The sequence below is a fragment of the Enhydra lutris genome, unplaced genomic scaffold (genome assembly GCF_002288905.1).
Source record: "Enhydra lutris kenyoni isolate GAN:26980312 unplaced genomic scaffold, ASM228890v2 scaffoldscaffold8, whole genome shotgun sequence".
Lineage (NCBI taxonomy): Eukaryota > Metazoa > Chordata > Mammalia > Carnivora > Mustelidae > Enhydra > Enhydra lutris.
Genome location: NW_019154092.1, coordinates 2,135,252 through 2,155,717, shown reverse-complemented (window position 1 = coordinate 2,155,717; position 20,466 = coordinate 2,135,252). Strand labels below are relative to the sequence as shown.

Below are 20,466 nucleotides of genomic sequence, written 5' to 3'. Positions count from 1 at the left end.
TGACTTCTGACTCCTCTGCTCTGGTTCTGGTACAGCTGGTGTTTTGAAGGCATGACTGTCATTGTGTCGACGTGCTTGTGGGCTCAGTCCTTGCTGAAGCCACCACATAATGAGACACTCTTCAGAGCTTTGGGGCTGGGTTGCATTGGGGGTAGCTGTAATGCTCCCCTAAAAGCAGAGGCCCACTCATCTGCCTTCCAGCTTTGGATTCTCCCACTCAGGTGATCTGGCTGTGGTCTGGTCTCTAGGCCTGATGTGGCTGCTAGGCAAGTGTCCCCGTGCTTCCATGAGTGTGTCCCTCTGTAAAAAGTGGAAGGGAGAGAATGTGATCAGTGATCTCTAGTGTAAGGAGAACTTGGTATAGAACTTTCTTCAGCCAGGGCTCACTCACTGTGTTCTGTGCCAGGCTTGCAGTCCAGCTTCCTTAGCTGTTACAGAACAGATAGGGTATTACTAAACAGAGCTCCCCAAACTCCGGTCCACCTAGGCATTCACAGGGATCTGTGGAGCTAATATCACCCTTCATTTTTTTTAAAAAATATTTTTTATTTATTTGAGAGGATGAGCACGAGGCAGGGACAGGGCGGAACAGAGGGAGAGGGAGAAGCAGGCTTTCCACTGAGCAGGGCGCCTGATATAGGGCCAGTCCCAGGACCCTAAGATCATGACCTGACCCTAAGGCAGATGCTTAACCAAATGAGCCACCCAGGTGCTCCTAGGATCACTCTTTAACATTTATTTTAAATTCTGTAATCTAAAACATTATTACTAGAATATTCTGGATTGTTTGGAAGACCAGCTTATCACAGAGCGTTCCTCCCTGATTTTGGTACCCAAGAGTGTGTTTGTTACCCAGAGTCCCTCTGGTGGAGAACAGGACTCTCTGGGGACCCTGTAAGTGTGTGAGAAGCCTGTAGGGGGCGTCTGTGTATTGCTCATTTTGAGAAATTCTGGCGTGTAAAGAGGGCTATCCCTTGTGTTTAAGAGTTGACAGGTGTGGCTGGATTTGGGTCCAGGTCAGCCAGCATTCAGTAGCTGTGGTCACACACTGCTTTCTCAGAACCTTCACTCTTCCTGCTCAACACTGGGACTACAGCATGGGCACCATCATGCAGGCTCAGAGAGGCCCTTCCCTCTGCACAGACTCCTCCGGGGCCTGATAAACCCCATGTGATCTGCTCTTGGCCCCTCCCTCCATTTCCACCTTGTTCTCACACACCTAAGCCCGGCCCTTCTTGGAGCCTTGGCACTGGGTGCTCTTTCTGCAGAGTCTTCCCTTAGGCCCACCGCACAGCTGCTGTGCTCCCACCATCTGTTTTTGGTTTCTCTGAGGCTGTGCTGGCCACGCTGGTGGGAATCCCACCTCCCACCCTCTCTGTTCTCTCTGAGCTGAGGACAGTAGTTATACCTGCTGCATAAGGTTGCTGTGAAAATTAGATGACATGCTGAGATAATGTGCAGAAAGCACAGAGAGTTGCACCCAGCACTTGGTCAACGCTCAGTAAACCTTTGCTATTGTCTCTTTCACCATATGGAGTTTATTCACAAAAAAGATCTGGAAGGAGATGCAGCCAACTCTTAACACTGGAAATGGGAGGCAGGTGAAAAGTGTTCATTTTTTCCTCTTTATACTTTGCTGGAATTTCTTTTCTATGAGTATGTATTGCTTATGTTATTTTAAGCGAACTGGTAATGTTTTTTACATATCTAGATTTCTGATCCTGTAACCCACTGTTGAAATAACTGGATTTCAGCCCTTCTTGACAATTCTGACATTTTTGGGTCGTTCCCCACTGGAGGTATGTAGTTTTGGCCCCCACTGTAAAGCCGTACCTTCTACTGCACGTACTCCTTTGTTTTCTTTCCAGTTCCGAGGCTTACCTTATGGTTAGATATGTTTTCCAACTTTTTATTATGAGATTGAAAAATATACAGAGCAATTGGAAGAACTGAATAATGGACATCCATATACCAGCCTTCTAGATAAAACAGTTACTGTTTTTGCCATATCCGCTTAATTCCGTGTGTGCATACCCCGCAGGTGTTTTCTGAGGTGTTTGAAGGGGAGTTGTAGAGAGAGTCACAACACTTCAGCCCTGGGCACTGGAGCTAGATCTCCTAAATTGTTGGGTGGAGGTGCTCGGCACCACTATTACATCTGGGAAAACTCACTCCTTCTGTCTTACATCATACCTCCAGTCCCAGTCAGATTTCTCCACGACTTCTTTGATAGCTTTTTAAAATCTAGGATCCAGGGGCACCTGGGTGGCTCAATGGGTTAAGCCACTGCCTTTGGCTCAGGGTCCTGCGATCGAGCCCTGCATCTGGCTCTCTGCTGGTCGGAGAGCCTGCTTCCCCCCTCTCTGTGCCTTCCTCTCTGCCTGCTGTGATTCTTTCTCTCTCTCTCTGTCAAATAAATAAATAAAAAAGAAAATTTTATTTATTTATTTGACAGTGAGAGAGAGATCACAAGTAGGCAGAGAGGCAGGCGGGTTGGTGGGGGTGCAGGCTCCCCACCGAGCAGAGAGCCCGCTGCGGGGCTCAATCCCAGGACCCTGAGACCACACCCCGACCACACCCAGATGCCCCAATAAATAAAATCTTTAAAAATAAAAAATAAAAAAAAATAAAATCTAGGATCCAGTCAGGGTTCCTACACTGCATTTGGTTGTTACGTCTCTTTGGACTCCTTCATCTAGTTCAGACTTCTTTTCTCTGACCTTGATCTTCTTAGGGGAGAGCAGGTCAGTTATCTTATAGCCCTTTCCTTTACCCTTTGCCTGTCCTGTCTTGGGGCCAGACAGGATCCGTTTGTCATCTTCTAGCCATTCTCTGGTACCTCCTCACTCCTTTCTGTCTCTCCTGAAGCACAGGAATGTGTCCCAACCAGTCCTAACCACAGTCCTAACCAGCCTGGGTACACTGTGTCCTTATCTTAGGTCACTTTGGAGCACTTCTGGGGCCTTTTGTGATTCCACCACAGTTTTCCCTTCCTGGGGACCAGAGCCATCTCAGCTGGTGTGATGGAGTCATCAGTGCAGGGAGAACCTATAGGGCACTTCCAAGCCCTAGTTCTTAGGAGGGAGGCAGGGCATTCTCAGGGTGAGGAGTAGTAAGATCACAAAGTGGAGACAGATTTTCGACAGTCACTTTCTCAGTGTTCTACAACCATGGGGGCCCTGATCCAGTTGAGAATGAAACATTCTGAAAGCCTGACCATAACCACCAAAGGCAAGTTCTCTTTACAGGACATCAGAACCTCTTAGCCACATTGACCTTGAATACCAAGCCAAGGCTTTGGTCTGGGAGCCCTGTTATGCCTCTACCATCTCTTGCAACCTTATCCTAGGGAGCTCCATCACCTCAGAGTCAGTCCCAGAGCTTCTTTTCCTTAGACCCACATCTTTGGCCACTAGCAAGCTGGAAGCCCCTCAGGTGTGCTTTAGTGGCAGTGTCCTTTCTACCTTCAGACAATGCTGTCCACTGCTGCCCTCCCAGTGCTTCTCCACCTCCTTAGCCCCTTCCCACAGGCCACCCTGCAGCCCCCACCCTATCTTGCCTGACACCCTCCAAGGGCACAACACCCTAGTGGCTTTCAGGGAGAGCCTGCTTGCCTCTCCTTCACAGCATGTTGTCATCCCAAATCCAGTACCTGTACCCTCCCTGTGATTGTGGAAGCAACATATCTATGGCAGAACTCCAGGACATACAGGCAACATTAAGGAAGAAACTAGAAGCTCCTGCCAACCCAGCTACCCAGAAATAATCATTATTACCATGCAACTGGAGATTTCCCCTCTTTTTCTATGGACATGTATTCATATACATATACCTTAAATCTATGTCATATTATATGCATTTTGCATTTTTTTCCACTTGACGTAAGTTCTACCTGTGTCACCAAATATTCTTAGGAAATACAATTTCTGATATATTGTAACTTATGTAAATGCCCCGTTCAGGTAAACACTTAGTGTTTTCCTCTTTATTTTTTCTGTTCTAACAAATGTTGCAACATTTTTATGCCTAAATCAGAAAAAAAAAATTTTTTTATAGATCCCTACAGATGGGATTTTAGGTGAAATGATGGGGCTATTTAGAGTTTTTGATGCATTTTTCCAGATTGCTTTCCAGGAAGTAGTGTGCCAGTTTATAGTCCTACCAGCTACAGGTGCAGGCACCCCTTTTCACTGTCCCCTGCCCTCCCAGTAGTGGTGTCATCATGTGCCCCACCTCTGTGTCCTTGGCCTTCATGACTGTTTGGATAGCAGAGACCCCTTGTTGTAGCTTGATTGTCATCTTAGAGAGCTTGACGTCCTCTGGGGGTTCTGTGAGGACCAACTTGTCCAACAGGTGCTGTGCACAAGTTTAACATTTTTGCGCAACCTACAAGCCACTCCCTGCTTCACACTGGGCACGACACCATCTGGAGCAAGGATGCAGGGACTTCAGCCTCTCACTGCTGCACCTAAGCAACTCTGCCTCTACCTATTTTAAATCTTGGAATTCTGCCCAAGATGACTGTTGGAAAAGTCGTGCTTCCCAAAAAGATCTGAAAGCCATTTCTCCTTAACCCACGAGTTTTCTCATGATCACCCTGTCTCTCCAGGCACAGCTGTTCACCTAAGCTTCAGCCTCCCCAGCCCTCCATGCCCTCCCCAGGCCCAGGCTTTGGGCCTGATGCCCCTATGGCTGGACAGCCTGCTCTTCCTTCTCTGCCTGGCTAGGGTTACTTGCATGGTAACACTGAGACCTGTGACACCTTCTCCAGGAACTCTGCCACACTGTGATGATTTCCTCACCTGCCTCCAAACTCGGCAGAAAGGTCTTTTTGGAATGGGGCTTTTCACCTCCCAGGCACGGTGCCTGGTGCACATTAGCTACTCAATAAATGTTTGCTGAATGGGGGAGTATTTACCAGTGAATTGATCAAGAAGTGTTGGTCACTGCTCAGTGTGTCTTTTCCTACCCAAAATGACTGACTGATTCTTGGAGAATGAATCTGGGATTGATTTTACATCTGTAGGTTTTACAGCTTGTGAGCAAATAACCTCCTTTTCTCCCTCTGTTCTCCGCGCATTAGCTCACCCGAAGGTTACCTCCCATCAAAGAAGCCAAGCCTCGGCTGCAGAAACTCTTCAGGGACTTCTGGCTCTATTCCGTGCTGATGGGATTTGCAGTGGAGGGCTCAGGTAAGTGGATCCTCTCTGCCCGGGGAAGACAGAGTGCAGTGTGAAAAAAAAGGTGAGAGAGAACTCTCCCTAATTATGAATGTGCATGCACTCAAAATTCGCCCAAATTCAGCTGCTGCTTCCTACAAGTGATTGTAAATGTTACACTTCCCAGATGTAGTTTAGGGTTCTGACAGTGCTCTGTATCTTAGGAAAAACCCATCTGAGTTAGGAAACAAGTTCATTTCTATGCCGCATTTAGGGGAAAATTGGCGCAAACAAAGGATCCAGGACTCCAGAAATGGTCAGTGTCACCTGTCCCACAGTGCTTCTGGAGTAAGGTGGTGGTCTCACTCATGTGTACTCTCTTGCAGGACTCTGGCCAGAAGAATGGTACGAGGGGGTCTGTGAAATAGCCACCAAGTCACCCCTGCTCACGTTTCCCAGCAAAGAGCCCCTGCGCTCTGTTCTCCAGTATAACTCGGCCATGAAAAACGACACAGTCACCCCCGTAAGGATTCTCACCCTGCCAGGGACGGATGATGCAGGGCAGGGGTTTCGCTAAGCTCTCTTTCATTGTCCTTGTTATCACATGCTTTCCGTGGCTCCTGGGGGAGGGTCACCTTCCCCCTGGGTGCCTGTGTGAACCCTCGAGCTTTTCTTTCCCCCCAGGCTGAACTGAATGAGCTCCGCAGCACCATCATCAACCTGCTGGACCCTGCTCCCGAAGTGTCCGCCCTCATCAACAAGCTGGACTTTGCCATGTCCACCTATCTCCTGTCTGTTTACCGCCTGGAATATATGAGGTACCCAGGCCTTTGCCTCCCAGCACAGCCACGCTGGAGCTAATTTTTAAACTTCTCTGCATTCTGGGCATGGGACTTTTCGCTTCCTCCCAACACATGCAAGCTTTCTTAAAAAGCAAAAACCAAAACCACTTTTCTTGTGTGCTCCTCCCTATGGGGCACCAAACACCACAACTTATAAATCCCCAGGTATCTAAACTCCCCTATCATCTTCTCCTTATAAGGAACAGTCTTCTGAGCAGTCACTATAGACGTTGCAAACTCAGTCCATTGGACTGCGCAAGAGCCCCCGTTAGGAACTGGCCCTCCCTGAGCATGTTTGAAGGCATTCATTGCACTAGTTTGTAGGACCACAGCTGAGTACAAACAGCAAATGGGAAGTGGGAAGGGGCCTGTCCCAAAACAGCCCCACGGGGGCCTGGCGCTCAGGATGCGTGTGTAACCACAGCAGACCTAACAGCTCTAATAACTGTCATCATGACAATACCAGTATTAACATGGATTGAGTGCTTATGCCACACCAGGCACTCTGCTAAGTTACATGTATTGACACATTGTCCGACAGTGTGTTGGTAGGTTACATACCTACCAAGGCAGTGTTACATACCATTTTACAGGTGAGGAAACTGAGACACCAAGCTGTTTAGTTAATTACCTAAGATAATAATCCCTGACTAGTCTGTTAAGCACTGTGCCATGCTGCCTCTCCTAAATGATGGCTAGAAGAAGCAGCTAGGGCGCTCAGAGCACTGCTGCCTGTGTGAATGCTCCAGCTCCACCGTGGTAAGGCCTGAGGGCCCCTTGGGCTGCAGCTGAATACACTGGCTACAGAATGATACGTCCCTGTCGTCAGAAAAGGTCAGGTTACACGTTGCCCGTTTGTTGAATCGTAGGATAGATGCAATGAGTTATAGAAAAAGTTTACCAGTGGTTTGAAAAAGAAAGCGTTAGTTCATAACAGGGGGAATATTTGGTGAATGCCACCATTTTTTAAAAAGATTTTATTTATTTATTTGACAGAGATCACAAGTAGGCAGAGAGGCAGAGAGGAGGAGGAAGCAGGCTCCCTGCCGAGCAGAGAGCCCGATGCGGGGCTCGATCCCAGGACTCTGGGATCATGACCTGAGCCGAAGGCAGAGGCCCCAACCCGCTGAGCCACTCCAGGTGCCCCAGTGCCACCATTTTAATCTTTATTTGGTACCATGAAACCCTCTGGTAAAAGAACTCTTACTCAGAAGCTCAACGTTTAAAATAGATTAAGGCTGTTTTGGGTGAGTAGGGGTGAAGCCCATCTTCCTGCCCTGTCCCTTCCTCCCTGCCTCTTGGTAGCCTGAGGGTGCCACAACAGAGCAGAATTTGAAAACTAGTGACCCATTCTGCCCCAGAGTCCCACAGAGCCATGAAATGAAAAAAAAAAAAAAAAAAGAAATGAAACTGCAAATGCTTTTCATTATAATTTGAAAAAAAATGCTTTTTCATTTTTTTACAAAAGTAATATAAGAACATTACACATTAACTTGGAAATAAGTAGAGAGGAAAAACCACTGATCCCACCACCATTCCCTGTGTGTGTTAGTATAGTTCCCTCTTGTCCTTTCTATAAAGAATATATTTTGAAAGAGTAACCAACCAAGACAAAACAAGCAAGCCAACACAGACCAAAAAACTGGTTTGCTCCGAGGTTAAATGGCTACAAGAGATGTCCCCGGACCCTCTCAGCCTCGTGTGCCCACAGGCAGGGCTGTCTGCTTGGGGTGAGATCGAGGCCCAGCTTGGGTTCCGTGCTCAGCAGGAGTCTACTTGGGATGCTCTCTCCCTCTCCCTCTGCCCCCACCCCCGCCACATGTGCACTCTCTCTCTCAATCTCTCTCGCTAAAAACAAAAACAAAAACAAAACAGTTAAGTTGGCAATATGAGAAATCATGTAAAAGCTGTGAACCTGAGCACTCAGGAATGCATGTGCTTAAAGCCAGCCAGCCTGCCCTACTAAGGTTTGACTCACAGAAGGTCGGTGCAGAAGCCCACAGATGCACCCCACCAAGCACTTGCCTGTGTACACACGGGCCGTGCTGTCTTAGTGGAGCCCCTCAACTAAGTGGTCCCAAACAGCTACTATAAAAGTAAAAATGGCACATAAAATAAAAAAGAGAAGGAAAACATTGGGATGGTGCAGAAGATGCTCAAGATGAGAAATACAGATCTCACTTTCCTGGCTCCGAATCCAGAGATCCCCACTCTTGATGGTTATACTTTCCCTTTTAGAAGTTCTCTAGAAATTGTCTATAAATGCAGACATATATATCCTACACATCGAAGGCGCATGGAGGCCTTTTGGAAATCTGTCGTTGACATCGTGCTGTCCCCGTTTCCCCCGCACCTTGCTGTCTCATGGAACGGTGTATCTTGGGTGTTTTTCTGTAGCGGTGCTTATGGAGTCACCTCTCGTTTTGGTGGCTACGTGATGTGCCATTAAATGGGTGTACTTTGGTGTAGCCAACTAGTCTCTCAATGGACATTTAGCCAGCACTCTTAGGAGAATTCTTATGGACATAACCCTTAATTAAGATCTATCGCTAGTGGTGGGTTGCTGGGTGGAACGATGTGGGAACGTTATGAGAGAGGGTGGGTAATTCCCTCCAGAAAGTCAGGGTGAGCACATGACCCTTGAAGTGGCGTGGGTTATTGGTTCCTCGCAGCCTCACCAGTTCTGGGCAGCACCACATCTGTGACAGGGAGGGCCTGGATTTCTCAAAATTTACTCCAAACTGTTCTCCTTGCTAGGGTACTGCGCTCAACAGATCCTGACCGCTTCCAGGTAATGTTCTGCTACTTTGAAGATAAAGCTATTCAGAAGGACAAGTCTGGTAAGTTCCTTGTTGTAGTACTTCGATCAGGAGATGAGCTTTAATAGTCTAATAAGGAATACTACTCCCAGTTTTCTTTCTACGTGAAGAAAATAGTTTTATGAAGTTACATGCTACATTGGAAAGATTAAGGTTATAAGGTTATAACCTTATAACGATATAGCCTTAAGGAGCATCACTCTTGTCCACCCTCAATACTTGTACGCTCCAACCCCCAAATTTCAGTCTCTAATACTATCCCATGCGAAAAGGATCCTGGGATCCTGACATAGTCATTGATGGACCTAGAGCATCTTTTGACTTTTTTATGCTTTTTAAATGTCCAGAGCAGGCTAGGAGGATGAAGATCCAATTTCAAAGGACTCCCAATGGACAGAGTATCACAGTTTGAACATGAATACATATTTTTATTACTGTGCTTAAAAGAAGGACAAATAAATAGGATAATGGTGTATATCCAAATACACTAATATATATATAATCTATATATTTTAGCAAAGCAACAGATATAATGTGTAATATATAACAGTAATACAGAATATATTGGATATATGTGTTTATATGTATAAGATGTTTGTTTTTCCCACTAAGTGTTTGTGAAATAGAGACAAGTAGTTATTTCTCTTGTATAATCAGGAAAGAGTGAACAAGAGGAAAGAGCCACACAGTCCAGGAAGAGGCCTAGCACCAGTAATAAAGTCATGCCTGGCCTCCAAGAGTGACCAGGTAGAAAGGGTGCCCAGCAGGTGACGGGGCAGAGGCATCCCACAGAGTAGCCAGTTAAAGGTACTCTGTTAGCTGAAAGTAGCTGTTAGAGAGCTTGCTAGGGGGACAGATTCAGACCTTCTGTGTGGGGCTCCATGCTTCACTAGTCCTGCCGGCCCTAAGGAGACCCCACTCAGGACCATGGACACTTCCAGTGGCGCATCAGGCTAGGCCAGACTATCAGGACCTGTGCACCAATGATCCACAGTCCAAACGACTGCATCGTTTCCGGGGAAGTTTCAGAATAAGGAAATCTGTATGAAACGCAAAGACTTACAAGTCTGATGATGCAAATGTCCTCAGATCCTAAGTGCGCAGAGACTCTCAGATGCAGCCAGTCCTAAAAGCACCAGACTCCTAGGAAAACAAATAAATGAAATTCTCCGGTGGTATAAAAATATTAGAGTTACTGAAATTCTAGTGAGGCAAACCTAAGATAAGAATGGCAATAAAAATGAGAAGAGTTATTAAAATTGAGACTGCAAAAAAAAATAATTAAGCGCATAGTATAGTCACTGTTTGACCAGTTTTAGTATAAGGTTGCTGATGGGTTTTAAGCATCCTTCTGTTGGTCTATGTGTTGATTTTTAAAGTGTTTAAAAATTTAAGAGACTCTGAAATATTAGACACAGGTTTTAATTAAATGCTTAGAAAAATTTGATCAGCTTTGTAATTGTGCTTAAATATTTGAGGGAATTGAGTGCAGTAGATCTTTGAGTCTTGATTGTATGGGTAAATATTTCGAGGAATGCTAATGGAGAATTCTTAAAATCAATAAATTTATTATTAATTAAGTACAATTAGTAGTGAGGAGTCCTTCCTATGTTTAGAAGCCATTGGCACAGGGAAGAATCTATCAATTTGTTCTTGCCAGTGGAGAATTAATCCCCAGATAATTCTGGTACTGTTTTTTCTATTATTGAAAAATCAGTCCTTTAAGAATCTTTTTTAAAATCACCCCAGGGATTCCGAGGTGCTGTCTCATGTAAGACCTTTGTCCAATAAGTCCTTTAAAGAGCCCTTCCTGCTATTGCACGACAGTTGGGAAATTGAGTGGGTAAACTTATTTTGGGGGGTTGTCAGAGAAAGACCGACTGAGGGGTTTGCAAGCTCCCCCTGCTGGCAGTGCTGGGAAGAACTGGACTAGGAGGAGCCCTTTAGAGGCTAGGGTGGAAGATACATGCAGGCAGTTTGTATGCTAGGAGACCTCTTCCACTGGTGCAGGATACAGGAGAGGAGTCACACACTCAGAGGGTCCCACACACATGCCCCAGGACCACTTGGGGGTATAGTAGAGACACTGTTAACCACTGGCTGAGCTGTTCATTGATTTGCTCTCCTCGTCTATCCACCCATTGTCTATTTAACAGCTATTTTGTGCTAGACAGTTGGGTTAGTCTGAGTTTCTTTGATTCAAGGAGGGAGGGTAAACAACAAAAAGAAATTGAGACTGCCAACCCCTAGGGGCCTAAGAACCTGCCACATTTTGCCAGCCTCCTAATGAGAATATCTATAGACAGAATCCGTTACCTTTCTAAAGCTAAATTATAATTCTCTTCTGAGCTCTGTTTCTCTGTCGCTGTGTTGTAAGGGGAAATTAAATTGTGGAAAACAGTATGGAGGTTCCTCACAAAGTTAAAAGTAGAGCTACCCTACGATCCAGCAATTGCACTACTAGGTATTTATCCAAAGGATACAGATATAGTGATTCTAAGGGACATGTGCACCCTAATGTTTATAGCAACAATGTCCACAATAGCCAAAATATAGAAAGAGCTCAGATATCCATTGACAGATGAATGAATAAAAAAGATGTGGTGTATATACAATGGAATATTACTCAGCCATCAGAAAGAATGAAATCTTACCATTTGCAATGACATGGATGGAACTAGAGGGTATTATGCTGAGCGAAATAAGTCAGAGAAAGACAAATGCCATATAATTTTACTCATATGTGGAATTTAAGAAACAAAACAGGTGAACATAGGGGAAGGGAAGGTAGAGTAAAATAAGATAAAAACAGAGGGACGTGGAAATCACAGAGAGGAAGACAAACATAAGAGACGATGAAACTCTAGGAAACAAACTGAGGATTACTGGAGGGGAGGTGGGTATGGGATGGGGTAACTGGGTGTGATGGGCATTAAGGAGGGCACTTGAGGGGCGCCTGGGTGGCTCAGTGGGTTAAGCCTCTGCCTTCAGCTCAGGTCATGGTCCCAGGATCCTGGGATCGAGCCCCGCATCAGGCTCTCTGCTTAGCAGGGAGCCTGCTTCCCCCTCTGTCTCTGCCTGCTTCTCTGCCTACTTGTGATCACTGTCTATCAAATAAATAAATAAAAACTTAAAAAAAAAAAGGGCACTTGATGTAATGGGCAGTGGGTGCTATGTGCAACTGATCAATCACTAAATTCTGCCTTAGAAATTAATAATACACTATAGATTAATACAATTGAATTTAAATAAAAATAAATTTTTTAAAAAGAGGAAATTACATTGCCATGGGGCCTGATGTCCACTTTACCAACACTTAATATTCACAGTACATTGTACTCTTCCACCTGATTTCCAAATGGGTTATTTTTGTCCTAAATATGGTACTGAGGGTTAAGCTGATAAATGTGTAACTGCTGAGTGTACTTTCCTCTTCCTTTTCTCCCCTAAAACGTGGGAGGTGGGAAGGAGATGTCTTTGGAGATTGGTTATTGATGAATTTTCAGAACCAAGCAGGAGAGAGGTTATAAGAAGCATCTAGCATCCCCCAAAGGGGATGGCTGGGACATCCTCTGTGCGGTGTGAGCCAAGCCTCCGTGTGTTCCTGTGTAGCCTGCCAGCTACAGTCAGTCAGTACAGACTAAGACCGAGGTAATCCCAAGCTAACTTTGAGCACAAAAAAGAAAGTGGCTGTTTTTAAGTAAAAATCTCCATAGAGACTACTACATGATCATCATTGGCATCTCACCACTATCTAACAGTTTTTCATTAGGAACTTACATTTTCAGTTTCCTAAGAGCTACATGAGAAGATATTACACTGAACACACCCCCAAAACAAATTTCCTCCACCGAACCCAGCTTCTTAGAGATCAGCCTCTCCCTGCTGGGGCATCTGTCCAGGTCACACTAATCACTTTCCAGGTCTCAGAGTTTCAGGGGCCTGTTTTTCCTCATGACAAACACATACATGATGCCTCTTTATGTTTCAGCCTCTGACTGGGCCTGGGGCACAGAGGTGCAGTGCCTGCCTGCTGTCCCTGCCCTGCTGCCCCTGCAGCCCTGTCATTTAGCCACCCCAAAGACCCTGTATAAATGGGCCAGCAGCATTTAATGACATCAGCAAATGATGCTTGCGCCCCCACTGTTGCTTTTTTTTTTTTTTTTAAGATTTTATTTATTTATTTGACACACAGAGAGAGATCACAAGTAGGCAGAGAGGCTGAGCAGAGAGCCAGATTTGGGACTTGATCCCAGGACCCTGAGATCATGACCTGAGCAGAAGGCAGAGGCTTAACCCACTGAGCCATCCAGGCGCCCCCACTGTTGCTTTTTAAAATCTGCTTTGCACCCTGGGAGCCACAACCGCACCCGGTGCTCGGATCTTGGTTTCTAAACACCATTCTGCAGTAAAGGGAGCCAAGGCTGCAGGGAAAATACAAGATGCGCCTAGGACAGCTCACAGTGCCAGAAAGGAAGGTCTTGTGAAGGGAAAAAAAAAAGAAAAAGGAGAGGAAGAAGAAGAAGAAAATGAAAGGAAAGGCCTGTGAGCATGTCACAGGGACACAGGAGCCTGCCTGAAAGAGCTCCTAATGACCAACCCTGGAACAATTTGAGCAACAAAATAATGACAGTATCAGATTATAACCCAGTGAAAGGAATAAATATCCATGAGTCCATAGTAATTAGATGATTGAACAAATGACATGGGGAAGAAGGGACGGACTTTCCTTAAAAAATTCCAATTACTAAAACTAGAAAGAGTGAAGAAAACAGAAAATCCCAGTGAGACTAGAGTACCTGCTGCAGGCAGAGCCCAGTGATAGGTGCAAAAGCCAGGGGGCAAAACCTTAAAGAGAAATGACATGTCTGCATAACCTCAAAGTATCTTCCCCAGAGCATTTCCCAGTGACTGTGGTGTTTTTGACTTATACCCACATGCCCCTCCAGGAGCTGCTGCTTAATTCCCCTCCCCGAGTGTGGGCTGGATACAGTGACTCCCTTCTGAAGAGTAGAGCATGGAAAGGGAGAAATAGTGACTGCACAGTGGGAAACCTGACATACACCACTCTGAGCAATCAAGGTCGGCCTTGCCAGCAGTGGGAGATACTGATTTCACACCCCCCCACCCCACCATACGGCAAGAAGGCCACTTCACATCTGTGGGATTACCCTACCATCCTGTAACCTTAGTCTAATCATGGGCAAGTATCAGGCACACCTAAGTTGAGGGACGTCCTACAAAATGCCTGTGCTCTTCAGAAGTGTCAAGGTCATGAAAGGCAAGAACAGACTCAGGAATCAACACAGATTGTGGGAGACTAAGGAGATCTGATTGGCAATGCCATGTGGCAACCTCATTGGATCATGGGACAGAAAAGGGACATTAGAGGGGAAAAGGGGAAATCCAAATAAAGCCTGAAACTTAGGTAAGAGTATAGTATCATTGTCAGCTTCTTAGTTTTGACAAAGGAGCTGCTAAAATCAGGAGAAGCTAGATGCTTACGTGGCAACTCTTTGCTCTCTCGGCCACTCCTCTATTTGTCCAGCATCTTTTCCAAACAAAATATTTGAAAATGGCTGGAATTGTTCCCTTTCCCTTGCCGCTCCTGACCTGTGGAAACCTCCTCATTTCAGGCATGATGCAGTGTGTGATTGCTGTTGCAGACAAAGTATTCGATGCCTTCCTGAACATGATGGCAGATAAAGTAAGTAAGCCTTGTTGGAGTGTGAGTGGGTGTCTGCCTGAGGCACGTGGAGGGCACCTGTGGTACCTGTGTCTTTGGAATCTCTAGGCTAAGACCAAGGAGAATGAAGAGGAGCTCGAGCGGCACGCGCAGTTTTTGTTGGTGAACTTCAACCACATTCACAAGAGGATACGGAGGGTGGCGGACAAGTATTTGTCTGGTCTGGTGGATAAGTAAGCTCTTTTTCCTTCTAATGCTATGTGTGTGTGTGTGTGTGTGTGTGTGTGTGCCTCTCGATTTGGAACATGGGTAAGAACCATTCTTCCACTATCAGTGTAGAAAAATTGGAGTCAGAATTTAAACTCTCTAATGGCAATGCAACCTCCCTCGGTATGTCATGGAATTTGCTACAAGGTCTGAAGTTCAGTCCTGAAACCTCCACTCATTCTGAGCTATTGATGTTTTTTTGTTCTGTTTTGTTTTAAGATTTTGTTCATTTATTTGACAGAGAGACAGCGAGAGAGGAAGCACAAGCAGGGGGAGTAGGAGAGGGAGAAGCAGGCTTCCCACCAAGCAGGGAGGCTAATGTGGGGCTCCATCCCAGGACCCCAGGATCATGACCTGAGCCGAAGGCAGACACTTAACAGCTGAGCCACCCAGGTTCACAGTGTATCTCATGACAAGGGGTGTTACCTGCTGCCTGTGTCTCTGCATCCCACCCTCCCCTGCTGCAGGGCCTCCCTGGGCTTACTCTGGGAAGCTCAGAGCCATCCTAGGTGACATCTCCCACCCCAGAGCCCAGCCGGAGGACCCTGGTTGAATCAGTGTCTTTCAGGCTCGTCAGAGAGGAAGGAGAGCCCACACAGATCCTTTTCTACTCCAGGCTCTCTGTGCTGGGAGCCAAAGCAGACTCATGGGACATGGCCCCACATGGATGAGAACCCTCAAAGGTGGGCTGGGCCAGCCTGTCTGCAGCATAAAGGAGGGAGGCAGCAAGCAGCCATGCTGGGCTTGCCCATGCATCCCTACAAGGGTCCCCGAGTTCTGGAGCCTGATGCAGGTGCTGTGTGTCTGGTCCAGGCAGGGCCAGAAAGCAAGTGCAGCATACATAGGACATGTGTCTGAGCTGGACCTTCTAAACAATGGGCCACGATGAGTCAGAGCTGTGTAGAGTTGGCTCCCCTCAACCCTGACTACCACATTTAGGAGCAGCTTCTTCTCTTTGCCCCAGGGTGTCCTACAAATACTACCATTTTCTATTTGTGCCATCTTGTGAGAATATTACTGAGGCTTGGTCAGAAACAAGGAGGGACACTTTGGGGAGTGAGGGAGTGTGGCTCGACCAGTGTATAACCAAGACGATCAGTATCTGGTTGACACCAGGTCACACGGGGTCACGCTTGGGCCCAGAAGTGTGGGACTGGCAAGAGCCTGGGGATGTTTCTGACTGAGTGACCTGCCTGGGGGACCTCTGATCCTCTGCTGGGCAGCAGGAGGTGGGGCTCCCACCTCACCCCACCTGCCCCTCAAGGCAGCACTTTAAGGAGCTGAGATTCCTTAAAGATTTGGCCCCTGACCGAGACCTGGCTCTTGGTGTAGGTTTCCCCACTTGCTCTGGAGCGGGACGGTGCTGAAGACCATGCTGGACATCCTCCAGACCCTGTCGCTGTCGCTGAGCGCTGTGAGTGTCCCTGCCTTCAGCCTGAGCCTCATTTATGCTACAGGTAGCCACATTGGGGGTGGGGACCCCAGATCCCACCCTGGCCTTTCCCAGTGAGCTGCAGCAAGTTTGGAAGTCTGTCACAGACCAGACAAGTGTGGGGAAGGGAGCAGTCTGCGGCCCAGTATGAGCTGGAGGCCCAGCTCAGCAGAGGCAGCCCAGGGAAGGCGGTTTGGAAGAGGGAGCCTTGTTGTGTTTTCAGGACATTCACAAGGACCAGCCTTACTACGACATCCCTGATGCCCCCTATCGGATCACTGTTCCTGATACCTGTGAAGCCCGGGAGGTAGGCTGGCAGTCGTCCCCTTCTTAAGGGACGTTTTCATTGCACTCTCGAGTGTCAGGGCCGGCACTTTGCACACATGGGACTCTAAGCCCTTCCTTTGTTCAGCTGCCTGTCAGTTTATAGTGCCTCCAAGCTGCGTGAGCGAGCATGACTGTTAGACAAACTTCACTGCTGTGGGGTGTGCAGACTGTCATTGTGGTAGTTGAGTAACATGACTTCGGCTTTGTGCGGCACTGTGGGAAGTAGATGGAGTGAGTGGCTCCAGGTAAGGAGGACGTGCCATGCGAGGTCTGACTCGGAACCCCCACTGTGGCAGGTTGAAGCTCAGCTCAGACCTGGGCCAGGTCATGTCCCAGCCTTGGGGCCTCCAGCCAGACCAGCTGCCAGCAGGGAGATCCCCGCATGGTGATGAGGCCCCCCCAGTGGACGTGTGAGGCCCTGTCTTATGCCAGGATTACAGACTGGGATGTCTGTACCCTATACCCAGAGCCTCAGGGTTGGAACATGGTCACTGTAATCATTTTCTGGGGTTGCCATGATTAAATGCCACAGACTGAGTCGCTTAGACAACAGAAATTTATTTTTTTCACAGTTCTGGGGGCTGGAAGTCTGAGATCAAGGTGTTGGCAGGGTTAATCTCTTCAGAAGCCTCTTTCCTTGGCTTTTAGATATCTTTCCTGTTCTGGTGTCCTCACATCTTCCCTCTGTGCCTGAGTCCTAATCTCTTTGGAGGACACCAGTCAGATGGAATTAGGACCCACCCATATGATTTTACCTTAGTCACCTCTTTAAAGGCTCCATCTCCAAGTACTGTCACATTCTGAGTTTCTGGGAGCTAGGGCTTCAACACATGGGTTTCAGGGGATGCACTTCAGCCCCCAGCAGTAGCTAACTACAGTCTGCAGCTGGCATCCTCTGGTGCCCTGCATACACTGACCTCGGCTTGATCACACTCTCTTCCAGAGCATCGTGAAGGACTTCGCCGCGCGCTGTGGCATGATCCTACAGGAGGCAATGAAGTGGGCACCCACAGTCACCAAGTCCCACTTACAGGTACTCTCTTGAAATTACCAAAAAGCAACTTTGTTATGCTCTTTCAAGTGATCCAGAGAGCTTTCACAGAGGTAGCAAACTCAAAATAAGACAACACTAGTGGGAATAAACAGACCAAAAACATCGATCTAGTGCCTGAGAATAACAGAAGCCTCAGAGGCTGCTCTTCGGCGGGAACACCTTGGGGGGTTAAGGGTACAGGTCGTAGGTGAGGGAGGCAGGTGCAGTGAGATCCCTGGGCAGACGGGCCTCAGGAACCTGACCGCTCACACCAGGTAGGTGCCAGGTTTATGGCAGGACTTGGGGCTGCTTGCAAGATGGGCATGGGCAATGTGGTACATGGGGAGGCCTCTCAGTCCAGCAGCAGCACTTCGGCCTGATTCTGGAGCTGGAGTGAGGCTGCTGTCCCAGTAGAGCCCTATCCAGGCTGCACGTGGAGGTGCACATGAGCCTTTTCAGACCAAAGCACTGGCTTGTGAACACAAACGACCACAAGGTGAGCCATTGTTCTGGTCAAGCAGAGATGGACCAGAAATACTACAATATGCAAGAGGAAAAAGTCACCTCAAAAGGGATCAAAGATAAAATCCCACTAGAGGAAATCTGGCTTAATAAAGAGAAGGTGCATTGAGAAGGGCGTGTGAAGTTGCCCTCAGCAACACTTGTCAGGACAAAGCTGGTTCCAAACTGTTTCTGGATCTGGAATCCAGGAAGGACAGAGCCGCTAGCCCCAAGAGCCTCGGAGGCCATTTGGAAAAGCATTTTGTTAGCGCCCGTGAGTGGTACCTAACGTCACCGTACACTCCTCCTTCCACAAAGGTGTTAGAGGAATGAGGTTAGAGCAATTGGGGAAATGGAAAAAAAAAATAAATAAATAAGCCCTCCATTAGACACTCAGCAGCTAAGCTGCACAGAGGGAGGCCTTGTAACTCGGCCATGCCTGGAACTTGATAATAGTTGCCGTCTAGTGGATACACTGGTCCTCTTCAGGCTGGGGTACTTTCTTAAACTGTTCATATTTAGGAACCGATTTTTTTTTTAAGATTTTATTTATTTATTTGACAGAGATCACAAGTAGGCAGAGAGGCAGGCAGAGAGAGAGGGGGAAGCAGGCTCCCCGCTGAGCAGAGAGTCCAACGCAGGGCTCGATCCCAGGACCCTGGGACCATGACCTGAGCTAAAGGCAGAGGCTTTAACCCACTGAGCCACCCAGGTGCCCCTAGGAACCGATTTTTTTGTTCGTTTGTTCACATGGAGAAGAGGGGCTTCAGTTCTCAAGGCTAAGGTCTAAAGAGGGGAAGCCACCTTTCATTTCTAAAAAGGTTCATTAAACAAAAAAGCCTACAATAGGGAGAGCTATGTATTTTTTTAAGCGTGGTCTGGGAGGGGAGTGGAAAATGCAAAGGCTTGCACTGGTCTTGGTGCTTCTACCAGCCCTCCCCTTGGTATTGCCCCAGGCCCTGTTTCCCTTCCCCCTGCACATCTAGTCCATCTGAACGCCACCCCACCCGCCATCCAGCCCTCACTGCCCAGCCGTGGTGTTCCCATCCCACCTGGGCCTCCTGCCAGCAGCCTGTCTGTCCTGAGTCATCCTCCGTGCCCACCACAGTGGGCCGGTTTCACTAACAAATCTGCTTGGCACACTTCCCCACTACCTCTGCTCATTAGCCTCTCCCCATCACCATAGGGTCCATGGTTGGGTTTTGGGGGCTCCATGAACCCTCCAATACCACTGACACAGTTTTTTGTAAGTTAGTGCTCATGCACTTTCCCAAGGGGAGTCCTGTGGCCCGACCTAATCTCCCTCACCTGACAGACAAGGCCTTTCTGGACCTGGCCCATCTCTGGCCCAGGCTTGCCGCCTAGCATCTAGCTCCTTGTATTTGCTGCTCCTGCAGTGCTGACCCCTGACAGTCCCCAGAGAAGCAGGCCTTCTCACATCTCCAACCCTGCCAGGTGTCCCTTTGCCCTGGCATCCCCCTCCACGGTTGGCCAGGCAGACTCAGGCCCTTGCTCTGCCCTTCTGCTGCCGATCAAGCCCCTTCACAGCAGAGTGCTCTGGCAAGAGAACTGCCCAGATGTTGACAGCACGACCAGGACTGTGCCACTCTGTGTTCTGGGGTGCACAGGACCTGGCAGGTGGCAGATGGTCAGCAAGGATGTGCTAAAAGAATAAGCGGTCCTCTCACCTTTACTGTGCGTGCTGGCTGCTCTGAGCAATTGGCCTTGTTCATGCATGAGCAGTAGCCAGTTGGGGGGCACTTTAACTTACTGAGGCTCCTGCAGAAGGGGTTGGACCCAACATTGGAACCAAGGTTTGCTCTACTACCTCACATACCTTTAAAATAAAAGAGGCTTTTTTTGTTTCTGACTTCAGGAATATCTGAACAAGCATCAGAACTGGGTGTCAGGACTGTCCCAGCACACAGGGTTGGCCATGGCCACTGAAAGCATCCTTCACTTCGCCGGCTACAACAAGCAGAACACCACTCTCGGGGTAAGTGTGCGCCTCCCAGGGAGCAGGAGTCTCCTTCAGCCCCAGGAGCCACAGGGTGAGGGAAAGGCCAAAGCCGATGCAGAGCTTTTTCCGAAAGCGCCTGGACACCCACATGCTGCACACGAGGCCGTGCTGGCAGTAGGCAGATCCGAGTCCCATGTACGATCCCCACGTTCAGAGAGAATTGGGCAGTAGAACCTTACTGTGTTTTCTTGACTCATTAATGATACCAGATTTGGATTTCTCTGTATCCACAGGGAAGAAAACTGAGCTCCGGGAGACGCAGTCAGCATTATCTTATATCGCATTGATTGAAAGCATTTGCTAGATTTTTCTGTTTCAGCAGGCACTAGAACGCACGTGCACACACATCTTCAGCTTCATTTGTTCTGCTTAGGATTCCT

At 47.7% G+C, this 20,466-nt stretch overlaps 1 protein-coding gene across 1 annotated transcript in view; it reads left to right on the top strand.

Moving 5' to 3' along the window:
• LOC111142396 (phosphatidylinositol 4-kinase alpha) overlaps positions 1-20,466 on the top strand; it is a 118,299-nt gene that overhangs the window by 70,832 nt on the left and 27,001 nt on the right. Inside the window, exons 20-29 of the mRNA XM_022495456.1 lie at positions 5,084-5,192; positions 5,546-5,682; positions 5,844-5,977; positions 8,759-8,841; positions 14,457-14,527; positions 14,615-14,739; positions 16,106-16,187; positions 16,429-16,512; positions 17,476-17,565; positions 19,943-20,062. Of these exons, the coding sequence (XP_022351164.1) occupies positions 5,084-5,192; positions 5,546-5,682; positions 5,844-5,977; positions 8,759-8,841; positions 14,457-14,527; positions 14,615-14,739; positions 16,106-16,187; positions 16,429-16,512; positions 17,476-17,565; positions 19,943-20,062 (1,035 nt within the window). The remainder of the gene's footprint in view (positions 1-5,083; positions 5,193-5,545; positions 5,683-5,843; positions 5,978-8,758; positions 8,842-14,456; positions 14,528-14,614; positions 14,740-16,105; positions 16,188-16,428; positions 16,513-17,475; positions 17,566-19,942; positions 20,063-20,466) is intronic.